This window comes from Drosophila willistoni (assembly GCF_018902025.1).
Source record: "Drosophila willistoni isolate 14030-0811.24 chromosome XL unlocalized genomic scaffold, UCI_dwil_1.1 Seg141, whole genome shotgun sequence".
Classification (NCBI taxonomy): Eukaryota; Metazoa; Arthropoda; class Insecta; order Diptera; family Drosophilidae; genus Drosophila; species Drosophila willistoni.
In genome coordinates, this window is record NW_025814052.1 from 750759 (window position 1) to 768999 (window position 18241).

An 18241-nucleotide genomic window follows, 5' to 3' on the forward strand; every position below is an offset into this window, starting at 1 on the left:
TACATTTTATTAAAAAAAAAAAATATATATATATATTGTATTTGTAGTTTCATTTTTATTTTATTCGTATTTTGTTTTTGCTTTTGTTTTTGTTTTCTTTTTGTATTCAAGCTTGATTTAAAATATGAAAATGTTTATGTTTAAATATTTTGTAAGCTTAAACCACGAAAAAAAATGATAAATTAAATAAAAAACAACAAAAAAAAAACATTGCTCATATAAATTTTTGTTTTTTTAAAGCGCTAACAGCTAGAAAAATTGATGATTTTATGCAATAAATTTGTATTATCATTAATATATATATATATATATATATTTTCTTTTTTTGTTATTATTATTATAAAGTTTTGTAAAGAAATGGGCTAATTTACAAAAAGTGTTTAAGAATTTATTAACTTTGCCTTGAATTTGTGTTTTTTTGTATTTGTTTTTTCTTTTAGTTTTGCTTGTTTTGTTTTTTACAATTTTGGTTTTACTTTCTTTTTTGTCGTTTATGTTTGCTTTTTTTTTGTTTTGTTTTTTTAATTGGACTAGAAATATATTTTTATTATTATATTTATTTTTTTTATTTTATTTTCTCTTTACTTCTCTTTTGTTTTATGTTCAACAATAAATTTTTTATCTCCTTATAAACTGTTTTTTCACTTTGATTATTTTTGTAAGCATTGATTAATTCATTAAGCCATTGTAATATTTCCATTATTTTACTTAAATTACTATGACAAAAAAAAAAAAATTAATTACGATAGAAAAAAAATGTATTTTTTTTGTTTTCTGTTTGTTTTTTTGTTAAATATTATTAGCCATAAATTTGTATACGATATACATATATATTTATAAAACACATAAATATGCACACATACTTCGATATACATACATATATATATATATATATATATATATATATACTTTCATAGGCGTAGATATTTAGACACACACATGAGAAAAAAAAAGAAAAAAAACAAAACTAATATGTAGAGCTAATTTTAATATTTACAAGAAGAAATGAAATTCATTCCATAGATGAATCTAGTCGTCTAGCTGGTGGGCCCCATTCCTGTTCGTGCCAGTTTTTAGTTGGTGAACAGAAAGGGTCCCAGCGACCCTCAAACCATGGGTGGCTTGATATCAACTAGCGCACTGTGATCTAGCCGATGATCGAGGCCAGGACTGCCGGCCAAATGATGGTGATGATGATGATGCAGATGGGCATGTTGCTGCTGTGAGAATTGTTGATGTTGCTGCTGTTGTTGGTGTTGGGATTGGTGTTGATGATGTTGTTGCTGTTGTTGCTGCTGTTGCTGTTGTTGTTGTTGTTGCTGCTGCTGCTGCTGCTGTTGTTGTTGCTGTTGCTGCTGCTGTTGGTGCTGATGAAGCATCACCGGCGAGCCGCCCGCGGCGACCATCTGGTGCGGCGAGGCCAGGTGCAGACCGCCACCCACCAGCAAACTAGTGCTGCTGGGCGTGCTTGTGGCATTTAGGCCATGCAGCGAAGTCGGGGTGCCGGGATGGCTGCCAGAGCTGCCACTGGCCGAAGCCGTCACACTGCCACTTGCACCATTGGCTGCCGCTCCGGCGGAGCCACCCCCGCCGCCACCGCCTCCGCCCGTCTGTTGCTGCTGTTGCTGTTGTTGCTGTTGCTGCTGGCCACTGGTCGCGCCGCTTAGCCCGTTTGACTCACCCGACTGATTGGTGGCCTCCTCCGAGTCGCTGCACGACTCCGAGGAGCCCTTCTTAATGCCATTGGGCGTTGTGCCATTATGGGTCTTCACGTGCTTGGCCAGATGGTCGCTGCGCATAAAACGCTTGTTGCACACTGGGCAAGCAAAGCGTTTCTCGCCGGTATGCGTTCGCAAGTGTCGTTGCAGTTCATCGGATCGTGTGAAACGTTTGCCGCAGAACAACCAATTGCACACAAAGGGACGCTCGCCGGTGTGCCACCTCAGATGGGCTTTCAGATGTGAAGTTTTCCCATAAACCTTACCGCAGCCGGGTATATGACATGAATGGATATTCTTTTTCCTCAAATGGACGCCAGCTGGACCCAAACGTTCCGCCTCCTGGCAATTGGGGCAATCGCATGTGGCCCGGCCCGCATAACGGCGTTGCGATCGCGGCGACGGTGTCGACGGGGTTGAGGCCTGTGGCGAGGCCGCTGTTGCCGCTGCCGATGGTGAGCTATGCGGCAACGAGAATCCCCCAACACCCACACCAACACCAACACCCACACCAACACCAACACCCTGGCCGGGCAACATGCTCTTGTATGTATCCTGTAACAGATGCTGATTGGAGCTTAACAAATGTGCCGTATTTGACAGTGAATGTGTTAATGCCGATGAATAATCACTGCCGGCAGCGGCAGCACTCGCATAGTTCGCCATGGTCGAGTGCATGCCCGCTGCTGCCGCACTGCCCATATCCAGCCAACTTCCGGCAGCAGCCGCACTATGCATATCCCACCAGCCAGTATTCACGCTGGCTGCCTCGACGGCCTTGTGCGAGACGGCATTGAAGGGCCAATCGTAGTGATGGCGGGAATATACCGATCCAAAGGCGGCAGCTCCAGCCTCCACTTTGCCCAGCAGGCCCTGATGCATATGATGATTGTCCGCCATGCTGGCCATGCTGGCCGACGATGACGATGTGTTTGGGAAATACAAATCGCCGCCATAAGCGGAGGCCGCTGCCGCCGCCGTGCCGCTAACAGCCGCGCACGATGAGGCCAGAGGGCGACTGTAAGGATAGATGCTGAAATTACTCACAAGTTGTATAATAGGAAGCAAATCAATGGGGGGAGGGGGGGATGGGGATTGGCCAGGCCGCCAAGCCCTACAAAACGCACTATGGTCCACAATGGATAGTGGATTGGGACCTTTTTGTGGACCACTGTGCGTCATTTAGATGCTTACCTAGCTGTGATATTGACCATGGTGCTGCTATTGCTATTACTGCCCGAGCTACGGGATGCTCCTCCGCCATTGCCACCACCACTAGTGCTGCCACTGGAGCTGGATGAACTGGCCGCTGAGATGGCGCAGGGTGAATGTTGGCCACCACTAGTTGTACCTCCACCTCCTCCTCCACCGCCGCCGCCGCCACCACCTGATCCGCCACTGCCACTGCTACCAGCTACCGGAGAACTGGGACTCTTCTTCCATGGATGGAAACCCTTGCCGACAGCTGCATCGGCCAATGGAGGTGGTGATTTGTTCGACAGCTTATTGCATTGGGCGGCCAGCATGGCCAATGGTGTGCCCCGCAAACTGGGATGATCCTGCAAGAGACAACAACCCAAATTAGTTCATTCAGTTTGTGGCGTGAGAAAATAACCAATTCGAAAACAATTCTCTTAATTGAACTTAAAAAGGCTCCAAGTTCGCGCGAAAACGATCAAATTATTTAAATACAAATTTGTTCTGCTCAATTTTGCTTCCTGTCGACAACGGAGACGTCTCCGTCGGTTTCTAATGCCGCCGTTGCCGCCGACCCACAAAATTAATTCGCTACGTAAATCAAATCTCCAAAAAAAAAAACAAAACAAAATAAAACCCAAAAAAAAGAAATACAACAAAAAAAAGGGGGCAAACCGAAGCGGAATGCGAAACCAAAAACAAAATTGAAAATTTCATTTTAGCCATTTTATCATACTCTAATTTAAGGGATAACAGTATCTTGAGTATGTTGGACACTCTAAGACATAAAGAAAATTATAAAAATTTTGGTAAGTGCATTACGAATGCGTCTTAGCTGAATTGCAAGAAAAGGAAGTGTTTTGCAGTTTCGGCTTTTTTTTTTTTTTTTTGGTAGGGACCAAAACTAATTTTCAATTCCGCTTTTGTCTAGCGGCATTTCTCTGAAATTCCAACACTTGTTCCTTATAAAACTCAACTGCTACAATCTCTCTCTCTTTCTCTCTCTCTCTCTCACTCTCTGTCTCACACTAATTACTGACTGATTGACGACGGTCGAAAATGGGAATGTATTCTCAATCATTTGGTATCCTCATCAAACACATTTCACAAGGGAAACACTTTTTCAATCTAATATGCCATCAGATTTTTTGAAAAGAATGAGATGTAGCATCAATGAGAGAGTCGAGAAGGAGAGATTATTGTAAGAGAAAGAGATACAGCAATGATGAGTGAGCAAGACAAAAAAGATTAATGTAAAAGAAGGCACCTTAAGGGCTAATATTTTCATTGGTTTCTTTACTTTTTGGGTTAGCCAAATTAAAATTGTGTATAAAATCTCATGAATTGAACAGGTTAAGGTATCACTAGTAGATATATTTTGATCTATATATTAGCTAATGGTGCTCAGATAATACATAAGTATCTAAACATAATCTTAAAGATCTATAAACATTCGCTCTATCATTAATGAATTTGCTTCCTCATTCAACGTATTCGTTTCTTCTTTGCTTAGCCGCAAAAACTTAACATAATTTTGAAATATTTTATATATTTTCGTTAAGTGTTTGTTAGTCTATTCTCTCAGTGCAATCGCCCAGTAGTCAACATCAGAAAAGCCAAGTGGCTGCCTGTCCAAAGAGATTAAGTTAATAGTTTTTTTTTTGTGCCCCTCTTTTTTTTTTTTTTGTTGAACGATTTACAGTTGTCTAGTTTGAGATTTTTACCGTTGAGAGCAATAGAAACAACAAAAATTGGCTTACAAAAGAGAAAAAACGGACAAACGGTGCCTGGATAGAGGGAGGACAGAGGAAGCTAGTCAATGTTGGCAACCCGCAATCAGGCAATGATTAGGAATTGAGATCAGAAAGCCAAAGAAGAGGGACAGAGAGAGGGAGAGAGAGAGAGAGAGAGAGAGAGAGAGAGATGGAGCGTAAAAGCGATCAGAGATCCGCGGAAGCTGCTATTTGGCAAGTAATTGGCTAAAATAGTCCGCCCTACAACTTCCCACCAAAAGTCCATGGCCAAAACTATCATGTCCATGTGCATTTCCACCAGAGTTTCCGCATTTGCAGTTAGAGGGCGAGGCAAAGAGCAAGCCTCGGCCTCAGCTCTGGTGCAATATGAATACAGACAGGTGCTTTGGCAGCCTAATGACATCACCCCAAAAAAAAAACACAAAACCCCAGCCTCGAAATCGTGCAGAACAGTCAGACAGACAGATAGACGGACAAACAGACAGACGGACAGACAGACGGACGGACAATCCGCAACATTTGAGCCACCGAACTGCTTTGGCCTCTCTGCAGACACACAGCATAAAAAAACCAAAAACCAAAAAAAAAATATCCACTTAATTGGAGCAATTTCAACGTCGTGCAACTGCGCGTATGAGTAATGGCTTTGCCTGTATGTGTACACACACATATAGTGCTTGTGTGTGTATTGTATGGCATGGAAATTATACAAAATGATATCGAGGCAGGCAAGTCAGTCAGTTAGTTAGTCAGTCAGTCAAGTTAAAGTAAATTAAAATGCAAGTTGATTTGATTAATCGATCAGGCTTTTTTTTTTCTTATTCTTTTTTGTTATCCAGAGCGGTTTCTTGTATGTGTGTGTGAGTGGGGCAGGTAGGGAGTGGGTTAGTGGGTTTAAGCAGTTGGTACATAAATAAACATTTAAAGTTGTTTAAGAACCAAGAGACATTAAGGAAAAAAAAATCATATGTACATTTGTCTAAAACTACAATCAAGTCCATATTCATAAGAGCATTTTGATATAAATAAACTGAGTTTAGTATCATTTGTCAAAACATAATAATACATTGAGCATATTACTTAGGGTTAAGCAAGAACCAAGTTTTCCCTTTATAAATCTAAAATAGTTCATGTGCTTCTATAAATATGCAGCCTACTGTAAATTGTAACCCTCGCAGAAGACTTTACCTGCTATTGGATAGATGTTTAGATTTAATTAAAGCAAAGTCCAATTGATTACATATACATAGATCTGCCTTATATGCAATATACAAAGTCAAATCGAATTCGATTTAGAGTACTGTTCCTGTACCTAATATTGTAGGTAGGTATATCCGAATCGAATCGTTTACAATAGAGTTTAACAATTTGTTTGGCATTTATGCTCCCTAGGGGGCGCCCTTTGGCGCCACATTGTCGTCATCATCGTCGTCATCATCGTCGACAACTTCTGCTAATCATTTTCTTGCCTTCTCAAAAACCCAAATTAGCGCGGCGAGCCCCTGCAACGCCCCATAGCTCCGCCTTTTAACCATTTAAAATGTTCTTGTTGTTGTTGTTGCTGTTGGTTTTCATTTCTTTTGTTGTTTTTGACCATATAGACAATCTGAATAATGAATTGTTTTTCGAATATCGTTGGTTACTTTTGAGCAGAACTTCAAAAGCATATAAAACCGAAAGCCGACATCGTCTGCCACAACGAATTTAGATTTTTCACGTTTTATTGTTGTTTGCCGACAGACAGACAGTCAGACAGACACATAGAAAGACAGAGAGAGAGAGAAAGATAGATTGTGAGGGAGTAAGAGAGGGAGAGGCACTGCACTTTGTTGCATCTCCACTTCATCTCCATCGACACTCTTCTTTCTCGTTTTCCACTTTTGTCTCATTGTAAATCATTAGCAACGACACCTGCTGTGAAAATTATGACACCGCCTCTGATTGAAGTGAACAACTTGTTGCCTCCAATGCCCAAGAGAAAGAAAGATAGAGAGAGAGAGAGAGACAGAAAACCCCGAAAACCGTAGATGGAGGAAGGAGACGAATCAACACAAAAAAAAAAGGTGCTGAACCTACAGCGCCATTCGCTGATAGCGCCTGCTGTGCAACCCAACTCGACATCAGCCAGCATCTTGGCCTAAAGACATTGAGATAGTGGTAGTAGTAGTAGTAATATTGGTAGTAATTCCACCTCCCCGCTGAGTTGACCAAATTTGTTTAGCTCGCGTGTCGTCTTTTGTCGGTTTTGCTACCTTTGTTCCATGCCGCAATGTCATTTCGAACCGTTTTAATTAGCCTAAAATGGGGCACCGCATAAGATTGAATCGATATTTATAGAGTTCAATCTGTAACATGAGATCAGTGTAGGGTTAGAGTGTTGTAACTCTTTCTCGAAATGACGTTTTCACGGGTGCTTTGAATATTTATGATAAGTAAGTTGCAAAATCCTTCAATTCATAGGGCCATAAACCATGACTTTACTTTCAATATTTCGTTTGCTAATCCGCATATGGCAAGAACTTTGTAGCACAGTGTATGAGAGCCACAATAAGCACCGACTTGCATTTGGGTTTCCTTCATTCCATCATCATCAGCATCAGCATCCAATCAGTGTACCAAAAAAACCCGTCAAATGTTCCAACAAAAAGTTTTACTGCAACTTTAAAAACTCCGGCGCCAGAGTGCAAATAAAAACAAAAACCAAGAAAAGACTGAAAGAAACTTTTAAATTGCGCCAAACGGCGCGAAATGCCAGACAAAACTAAACTCCAAAGATGAGGCAGCAGCAACAAGTAGGAGTCAAAGTTGGAATTGGAGCTCAGAATGGGTAAGCGGAATCTGTGTAGAAGATGCAGAATGAACGATGAAGGCTACCCAAATACGCTCAGAGACTCGGGCGCAATTTTCATAGGCAATTAAAAAAGTTCATTGGTTGTCCAGAAGCCGGCAGAAAAGAAGAGAGTCAAAGTCAAAGCCAGAGCCAGAGCCTTAAGGCAATATAGCAAAGACTGGAAGGATGCCACTTCGTCCTCATCCTCATCCTTCCATTAGCATGTAAAGTGTAAACTAATGGCTTTGATTTTTGTTCGTTTGCCTGAGAGTTTCAGAAATTAAAAGCAGCGTGGGAACCGCACCAAAAGAGAGAGAGGACCGAAAGGCGAAAGGAGTTTGTTTCGACCAGAAGTTTATTAAAAATTTAAAAAGAATCACCGCTCACTGAGCGAAAGAGCAAACGAATACAATGAGACAGAGACAGAAAGAGAGCAGCAATATTAAGTAGCCAGGTCTCTTCTGGCTCTTGGTCGTTTTAACTTTGTCTTAGGGACAGAGTTCCTTGGAACTGGTCCATTGGGTTGAGATTGAAGTTCCCTTTTCTCCTCCTTCTGCGTTCTTATAAGTAAGCCATACACGAAAACTCATTAACAATGACGCTCAAAAAAAAAAAGAAAAAAACCAAAAAAAAAATTAAGAACAAAATGAAGAAGCATCAACAGCAGAGGCAAAAATTAATGAAGTTTCCAAAGCTCCAGACTTTTTCATCATAATTTTTATATATACATATATATATATTCTCTTTCTCTTCTTTCCTTCTCTTCGTTCAGCCTTATCTGTTCAGTGTTTCTCAGTTTTTTTTTTTTGATTTTTTTTTTTTGGTTCCTTGTATTATTTATTATTTTTGCGAAATCTGCAGAAAATAAAAACCCATCAATTGATCGACTAAAGATAGTCTCTGTATTATATTTTGTTGCCTTTTAAGGACTCTTGATCGATGATCTAGGAATATGATTATATGTATATTTATTAAAGATCAAATTCAGGATCAAAAACAAAACACAAAGGCATATTCCAGTATGCCCAAGTTATGGACTCGAAACATAATTACCACTTTATAAGATTGAAGAAGAAAAAGCCAAATTGATGAAGTGCATTAAATGTATCTTTAATGTGTAATAACAACAACAACAACAACAACAACAAGCGAACCGTACAAAATATACAATTTATGTATTTATGGTTTTAATTTGTAAAATGGTTAAAAATGCAACCAGATTCACAATTTTCAACTTCAATTAGATACACAGTATCAAAGGCAGACACTCTCACGCCCACTTTCCACGGCCCATGCCCATGGTCAAGTCCTTATGGTCTGGTCTAAAATATCATGATTAACTGACCGCTCATTAGGACCACATGACATTTTCTCTATGGTAAGCAGTTTATTAGGCCAACCCTCGAAAGATTCGTTTCGCCCCCCACAAAAATGTTGGAGTTGGAATCTCCAATAAACACAAAACGGGTCACATTTAATGTGCCTCATATTGCAATTAATTTGAACTCGAACTTTGGTAAGTGCTTGGCCTGGTGCCTGGTTTCTGATTCCCTTTTCATTTGGCCATAATTGGGGTTGATTAGTCTTCCACAAACCCCTTGACTATGACGGGTAGACAGAGAGATGATGGTCTGGTTGGGGGGTTTAAGTTAAATTAAAAGCATTGAAAATTTCTTTAATTTCGACTAATTTCTATTTCATTTTTTTAATTGCTTCTAGAGTCTCATTTGTGGCATTTTTGAAGCAATCTTAAGTATTGGAACTTAATATACATGAAGTTAGATTCACTTTCTATTCATTAAATGTTAAATAAAAATCTAAATGGCAATGCTTAAAACCTACTCGCTGCTAAGGCTAGCGATTAAAGATCTCTGATTCATTAGCTCTCCATTGATGCAGTTTTGTTCAAAATCACTTCTATTCTATAACTTCACTTTCACCCTTTTTGGCTTTGTCTTGCTTAGTCTGTTTACCCCTGACCCTATAAGTTTCTTGATTCCTGTCAAATTTATTCCCGTTTGACGTGTTAAACTGCCATTACACTTAGTACCTGCTTAAAACTTCATAAAATACTCACAACTTTCAAGACACGTTGACAGGCAACACTGTACAACCGACAACAAGAACAACAACCACAAATTCACAACGTCATTAGGCCATTTGCCAATGTGGTTGAAGGCAGGGCAACTCATTTCTGTCTCCCTCTCTCTCTCTCTCTCATCTATGCATTTTAACCCCTTGCAAAAGGGTTGTTGGTAAAATGGTGGAATGCCATTTGAAAATGTGAAAAACGTTACGAGTGTAACGCAAGGACTTTGATTTTGCCACCACCTGGCCTGTCAGAACTCAGAATTCTCTTAGAAACAAATATAATTTATGCATTTATGGGCCGCTTTCATTGCGGCAATTAAATCAAATTAATTGAATTATGTGTGCAAACTCTCGTAGCCATGGTGTTGGCTACTGTCGACTGATCGGCTAACTAACTGAGTAACTGACTGACGACCGTCACTCAAAAGACTAAAAACGGAAAGTTTGCATGTCCCACAATGTCTGCGGGCTAATTTGAGAAAATATTACAAAAAAATAACTAAAACAACAGCAACAACAAACGAATACATTCCAAACATCCAAGCCCAACACACACGACAAACTAAAGACAAAAACATTTGCCTCAAGCTAAATACTATACAACAAAAAAACACCACATTAAAAATGCAAACAAAGTTAACACACACACACACACACAATAAAAAAAACAAAAACATATGGTAATATGAATATAATAAAACAACTTTTTGAAACGAATAGGAAATGCTCTTCCACAAAGCTCACTTTTAATTGTTCTCTAAAGCTCTAAACTTTATTGAAATTTAAAAATGAAGAAATGGTTCAAAGGATTTCTAACCCATTAATGTTATATCACATTCGATCTAACAAATAACTATCAACAGTTTTGAAGTTGTGTGTGCTCTTTCCAAAACAAATCAATCAAAATTGCACACAAAATTCACAAAGTTGAAAACAAATCGATACGACTTAAACGAATTGAGAGAAAACACAAAATCGTTGTTGTTTCTCTTTTACATTTTTGAGACTTTTCAGTTGAAAGCTTAATTTTAACAAATATTTACACGAACAGATAGAATCTTTAGCTCATTTTGTTTATAGTATGAACAAATTTAAACGTCGCCGCAAGCTGTCGATGTTCATCGTGATCATGATCATGCTCAGGTATATACATACATATATATATGCTAAAGGGGTGCGGAGTGGGAGAAAGAGAATAGCAATAGGGAGACAGACAGGCCAAAAGAGAAGTAGAAGGTGGAAAGGCAGGGTCTTTGGTCTTTTTGGCCACAACAACCACAACTCGACAAGTTGGTCAAGTCGAGTTGAGTCGAATTGAGTTCCGTCAAGTCAAGTTACTTACTTACTTAGTAACTCCGACAAGGGAAGTTAATGGGTGAAGGGGGGAAAGTATGCAATTGTGTGTATGCGTGTGTGTGTGTGTGTGTGTGTGTGTGTGTGTGTGTGTGTCTATGTGTAGGCGTGTGCAGCTGTGTGTCTTCATTAGCATAATGAGTTTGATTGAAAGGCAAGTTGATATTGATATTTATTGGTGGGGCAATTGATTGATTTTCCATTTTTTTTTTTTTTTCTTTCTCTCAACTAAACGAGTTCTTCATTCATGTAATCATAATATTCCAATTTACCTTACATCAATTTAATTAATTTGAATATCAATTAATTTACTTGACTATGGACTTAGTTAGTCACCTATGAATTGTCCTTTTCACTAACTCAATTTCATATAAATAGTCATATAAAACTTTGCTAGTTAAATTTATAAGCTTACAGAATTTATCTAACGCATACAGAAGACATATGTAAACACATGTATCTAGAGAGGGTAAATTTGAGGGAGATTTGCTTCCAAAAGTATGCAATAAGTAGTCCAAGAGTTCGATGAAAAAGTTTTGGTATATTCTTTGTTGCTTCCGGGGAATTTTTAAGTTATAAGTCATATAAAAAGTTATAAATTTGTTGCAAATAATGAATACTTTAACGCCTATTACATACTTTAAGGGGCAAAGTTATCTTATTTCACAGTCCTAGATCGGCCTATGAGGTAGATCATTGATTAAGCAGATTAAGGAAAATTTGGATTTATTGCTTAATTTTTGATCTTAACGCATTGATCGAATGAAATCAAAACGAAATATAACAATAATATGAGATATATAATCAATTCAACATTTTTCAAAAAGGAAAGTTGAATTTTTCTTGAGTTTCAACGTTCTATAAAAAAAAAAAAGAGAAAGGCAAAAATATAAATTAAGCTAGGAAATGACTAAATATTAGCTATATTTTTTTACTTTCTATCTCTCTTTTCACTTAAAAAATTGAATGAATTTGTTGTTTTTTTTCTTTATTATATCACGAATCAAAACATTTATGAAATTAATGTCTTGCCAATTTTTGTGACTCACATTTAGCCGTATATTGAATGCCATAATAATTTATACCACAACTCCAAACACACATTGAATTTGCATGTTGCCACAACAAGGATTTGGCTTGCAAGGAGGGGAGGGGGGGAAGGTTGAAGTAAAGTTGCACTATTCCACCACTTATTAAACACTCGTCACTTTTAATTAAAAGCCCCGCCGCCTGTTCAAAAGAGTTAGCCATCTATTCCCCGGCGATTGGCCAGGCTGTTTCCTTTCATTCAGTTAAACTGGAGTCGAGTGAACTGAAGTGAAGTGAAGTGAAGTGAAGGGGAGTGGAGTGAAGTGGAGTAAAGTGGTGGCGGCGTATGGTGGCTACAGCTGCATGCCACTGCAATTTGCAATTACCACAAACACGCGGCAACGGCAACACCAACAACATGGCAAAAGTTTTGCAATTAGAACACTTTTCGCGTGGTTTTAATGATAACAAAATCGGCGACGAGGCGACGAGGCGGTGGAGTCCAGCTCCAAAAAACAAACACACACACACACATATATGTGGCGCAGTGGGCGTGACAGGAAACTAGCTTTTAAGTGTATCTGCGCATTCACCAAACGGCGAAATTTGTGTCCTATGAAAAAAAACGGTTAACGGTTTTTCTATACCCCCTAAAAAATTTTCAATGACTTTAAAGGGCATATTGAAAATGGTCATAAGTGAAATAACAATATGCTTATTCTCAATCTAAATCAGCAATATTGGTCCTTCTACTCTTAGTAAATTTGCCAGGGTATTGTCAAGTCGATGTTGTAAAATGCTTAAATGATATATTTCCATTTCACTTGTGGTTTAGTTTTTCTTTATATTTTTTTTTTTTTTTTGCCGATTTTCTGGTTTTGGTTTTGGCAATTCACCGTTTTGTCGGAATTCATGGTGTTGTTGTGAGTGTTGTTGTTTTAGGCCAGTTTTTGGCTAGTTTTTGGCATAGTGAAATCAAGTGGCAGTTTGTTTACTTAAGACATATCTGTACCATTGTGTGTCCTCTATTGTAGTCTCTGTTCTCTATTCAATTGTATTCCTGGTCAAGTGTTTTCTAGCGCACACAAAAGAGGATCACGTGTGTGTGTGTGTGTTTTAGGGATTTCGTTGAGAGCAGAGAATGGAACTGAGAACTAAGAACTGCTGCTCATTACAACTGAGATTTAGAGCAGAGAGTTAGAGCGAAGAATGCGAAGGCTAACCAAAATGGCGCATAGGCGCTGAGATGCATTAAAGGATTTAACGGATGAGCACCAAGGATTTGTTCAAACACACACACACACACACACATATTCTGCTCTCTACTCTATATGACAGGCCATTTCCATTCCAGCAGCGATAATCACCCTGATGCCCTCTCTCTCTCTCTTTCATTCAATCTTTTTGTGTTTGCTAATTTGTTACAAAAATTGCACATTTGGCTGGCGCGCGAGATCTCAACATGGGGTAAATTCTGAACAAAAAGGGGATCGAGAAGGTAACACAAACTATTTTCCATTAGCATTTTCATTCTCACAGCATCCATCCCACAGTCTACTCGGTCACAGTACGAACGAACGATCCCTCATCCATCAAATGGCTCTGCCATGTGGCAGTTTCCTCTTCGTTTCATTCAGTTATGTTTTTTTTTTGGGTTGTCTCGCTCTCTCTCTCTCTCCCTTTCTCTTTGCGGCCTTGCCCCTTGACCTTAGTCCCCTACTGGGCCATTTAAGGCATTTAACAGCATTTAGTTGAATAGTTCATAAAAATTGCATCCAAAGAGGGTGCAAGTACAGTTGCCCTTCGTTTTCATATCTTTAAATGTAAACAATTTATAAATTTAATAAACAATTTTTCATATTAAAAATGAATTTCATTAGAAAATTGCAATAGAAATTCAAAATATATAATATCAAATCATATAATGATAGTTGGAAGTTCTTAAATTCATTCATATATCTATATATTATTTTCAATTATAAATTTAATTTTTGCCTTAAATGAATAGTTGAAAATCAATTGAAAGGCTCATTTGTTGTTATTTATTTTTTGGTATTCATTTTAATTATAAGCAATTTCTAGTACTTAACTTTGATAGATTTCTAACTTAAAGTACTTCGCGATAAAAAAAAACCAGAGGGCCGGGGCTAACTTTGACCGCGTCAAAGTTTGTATACCCTGGCAACTTTTTTGGTAACTTTTTCCTTACCTATAGCCATCAAAGTAGAAAAACGCATAGGAAATAACGAAGATATTGATCAAAGTCACTGATTTCCACCCATTGTTCCTATGGGAGCTATGTGATATAGTCACCCGATCTTAATCAAATTTGGCATTGGCATTTATATGTGTAATTAACTCACCTCACATATTAAATTTTACGACAATAGCTCAAAAAATAACGAAGTTATTGAGAAAAGACACTGTTTGTGACTTTGCCGTTTGTATGGGAGCTTTATGATACAGTGGTCCGATCCGGCTGAATCCGAGATATACAGTGCAGTGTATACAAGCCTACATGCAAAATTTCAGCCCTGTAGCTCTTACGGTCTAGGAGGAGTTTGTGCTGATCCAGACGGACAGACGGACGGACGGACATACGGACGGACGGACATGGCTATTTGAACTCCTCTCGTCGTGCTGATCAAGAATATATATACTTTATATGGTCGGAGATGCTTCCTTCTATGCGTTGCACACTTCTGACCAAAATGAATATACCCTTTTTGCAAGGGTATAATGAAATGAATGAAATTGAAAAAGATTTTTTTGTATATTTTTGTGTTTCTTTTTATTACTGCTGCAAAATTTTTGCCTCATAATGCACACCTGATGGAGGTGGGAATATTAATGTATTTCACTGTATGCCTTAATGCCTTTTTATCATGTACAAACCTAATACCCATTTAGTAAATACAAACATATATACCAAACATATAGGCACTTTGACGATTTCCAATTTGCGTGACTTTACAAATGTTGGGTTATATATATGTACCTATGAACATCTGATTTTATATATCGTGTTACAGAGACGCGGTCAGTTTTGCAAAGCAAATAAGCAGAAATGCATATCGTGTCAATGGCATATAAATACTCCCTACATTATATATATTATATCGTGGCTTCTTTTCTGTTACTGTCGGTCTGTCGGTCAATTTGGTGTTGTCCTGTTCTCTGTCTTTCTTGTTGGGCTGCTAAAGTGCGACAATTTGTGTTAAACAAAAGAGGCAGACAGCAGCAACAGAAGCAGAAGCAGCAGCAGCCAACAAAATGCCCCAAAACGAGAAATCTTCTTTTCATTCAGAATGTGTTTATAATTGGATATGCAAATCAACACACTACATAGCAACTGTGTTGTGCGAATGCGATAGACACAATGAGAGAAAGAGACAGCCAGAAAGTATCTACGTGTGTGTGTGTCTGAGACAGAGAAAATGAAAATGAAATAAAAGCCAAAGGGGTAGAGACTAATAAATTGCAAAGACCCATTTCCAAAATCAATCTCAAAACACTGCATTTATATACTCTTACATGGCCATTATATGTATATATATTCATATATCGGTCAATATGAGCCAAATCAGAAAAAAAATACATACATATATATAATACGAATATAGATTATTCACGGCCCTTGCCACACATTGTTAACGAGAAGTTTTCAATATATTTAAATCATAATGGAAGAAGCGATTTTCGTTAACTTCTGTTAATCGGTTAAATATAGAAATATATATTCCTATACTCTTATTATTTTGGTTCTGCTAGAGAATATGATTCCCAAAATCTGGCCTAAAAGAGAGAGAGATTTAAAGTAATGATAAAGAGTATATAGATTTCGGTCAGATATAAACAAAAAATATGCTCGTTCTTCTTGTTTGTAGCTCATTTAAATTAGCCATATAAAAGAGACCATGAAGTTTTGGGGCTGGAGGTTTGGGCCACCCTTTTTTTTTTTTTTTTTTTTTGTTGTCTTCTTTTTAGTTTAACTCCAACTGAGACTGGGGGGAAACGGACTTGGACTCTAAATCTGGCTGCAGTGTCCCCGCTGTGAAAAGGGCTTGTCCAGCTGTCTGGGCTCCAACTCCCAAAATGCTGCCGGTTTTGTTCGACCTAAGCTAACCGCCCATTCCCGTCGTCGTCGTCGTCGTCGTCGTCGTCGTCGTAACCCTTTCTTTAAACTTATCCTACTGTGCCGTGTGTTGACTCTGCCACTTGCGGTTGCCTCTTTTGCATATTCATTTCGAGTTGGCAGTTGCCAGTTGCCAGTTGCCAGTTGGTAGTGGCGAATGAACATGAATGCGAATACAAATGCGAATACGAATGCGAATGCAAATGTGATTGTGAATGGGGAATACGAATGCGAATACGAGAACACCAGTAGCCAATTGCCTTGGCAGTTAAGGTTGCACCAATTCGTTTAATAATAAATAATGAAATGGCCAGAGCGTAAAGTTGGCAATTTGACTTATTGATTTCTTTATTGTGCTCTTCTTCTGGTTGTTTCTCTCTCTCTCTGTCTATCTTTCTTTCTCTTTCTATTTGTGTGTGTGTGTGTGTGTGTGTGTGTTGTTTTAGCCAGAATGAAATAAAGTTAAGAAAACGTTGACACAAAGCCTACTACTAAAATGAAGATTGCACCCGTAGGGTTGACTTTGATTAATGACCCATTAGTAAGCACATATAGATATGAATATATCTGCATATGGATAGCGTGTCTATCGATTTGAGTGAGTCTAGACTTTATAATTTCATAATTTTGTTTTGTATTTAGAAAGAAAAACCAACTTGGGGCTATCAAAAGATGATGGAGTCTCTCTCATTTGATAAATTGATTTGGCTTAACTACAAATTTATATATATTTCAATAATATTCTCTACCCCCCCCCCCCCCCCCCAAAAAAAAAAAATAAAAGGTGTAAAACCTAACAGAGATCAGGAAGACCAAAGTTGTGATAAATAACTATTTATCATATCGCCATAGAATGGATGGGGGCAAATTGTCAACAGTTTAAATCGAAGTATCACCAACCAAGCAAAAAGTTCAGAGACGTGACTTATGATTCGCAACTGGTTTAAGGGTAAAGCGATGTAACATTGTGATAGGAGTTTCATCTCTCTTTCTCTCTCTCTCTCGCGATGTATAATATTCAAAACTATTCTAACTATGGATGGAGCAAATTGTCAACTGTTCAAAACGAAGTATCACAAAATCCAAGATCAAGGCAAGCAAAAAGTTCAAAGACTTGACGTACGATTCGCAACTGGTTTAAGCGTAAAGCGATGTTACATTGTGATAGGAGTTTCATCTCTCTCAAAACTATTCTTAAAAGTGTGTATTTGTTTACGAAATCGATTAAAACAACTTAGAGAAAAGTTAAAATTTCTTCTTCTAATGCTTAAATGTATTTTTATTATGGTTTACTTTATTCAATACTCATACTTCCCGATTTGTTTATTCGGAACCTTGAGAATTCTTGAAAACCAATCGGCCCTATCGATCGTTTATAATCGATTGTCCATCAACCAAAGAGATTTGGTTGCTGTCCCCTAAAGAGATTTGTGCGGTTGTTTTTACGTGTTATTCAAGTCTGAAATCCACACGGCATAATCAACAGCAAATTTATCACTGAAAAACGCTACTAAACAAGCAAAAATTATGATTATTATTTAATGACTCAATAAATCACAAAAAAAAAAAAAAAAAAGATGCTTGTTGCTGTTGAGCATTAAATGGCTAATTAACCAACAAAAACAAAAACAAAACAATAATAATAAAAGCGCGATAGACAACACGGATTAGATGGTTTTGTGGGTAGTTTTAGCCATCATTTGGAATAGTTGATAGCCCAGTCAGTCAGAGAGAGAAAGAGAGAGAGCGGGGATACGGGGGGAAAGAGTTGCAGAAAGTGCAAAACAAGTAATAAAAAGGCGCCGGCAATGATTGCTTCTCTGATTGAATTTCAAACACGAAATGTACAAACACAATGGCAACAATTCGTGTATAGATCATTTCCATTTCCAAACCAAAGCTAAACATTTAATAATGTTTCATCTTTTTTGTTGTTATTTTTTTATGAGCAGTTAACAAGTTCTGCCATAATTATAAGCCTTGTCCCGTCTCGATAATGATCGTGAGTGATCAGACTTGGGTTTTCTATTGGATTTTTCTTCTTTCTTACCCCCACTCTCTCTCTCTCTTTCTCTCTCACTCTCTCTGTCTCACTTCTTGTGGTTGATTTTTATTTTTTGGGCGCAAAGTAGAA

The 18241-nt window shown here is 38.1% G+C and overlaps 1 protein-coding gene across 2 annotated transcripts in view; it reads right to left on the minus strand.

The window, feature by feature from the left end:
- Nucleotides 1-968: 968 nt before the first annotated feature.
- The window catches only part of LOC6649165 (transcription factor Sp9), a 31953-nt gene continuing 14680 nt past the window's right edge, over nt 969-18241 (minus strand). The window contains exons 2-3 of one of the 2 annotated variants that reach the window (XM_002070991.4): nt 2913-3277; nt 969-2736 (exon numbers count right to left, since the gene is read on the minus strand). In XM_002070991.4, coding sequence (XP_002071027.3) covers nt 1107-2736; nt 2913-3277 — 1995 coding nt within the window. In that variant the 3' untranslated portion in view covers nt 969-1106. Of the gene's footprint in view, nt 2752-2912; nt 3278-18241 lie in introns of both variants that reach the window. The other variant, XM_023179336.2, reaches the window with a different exon arrangement.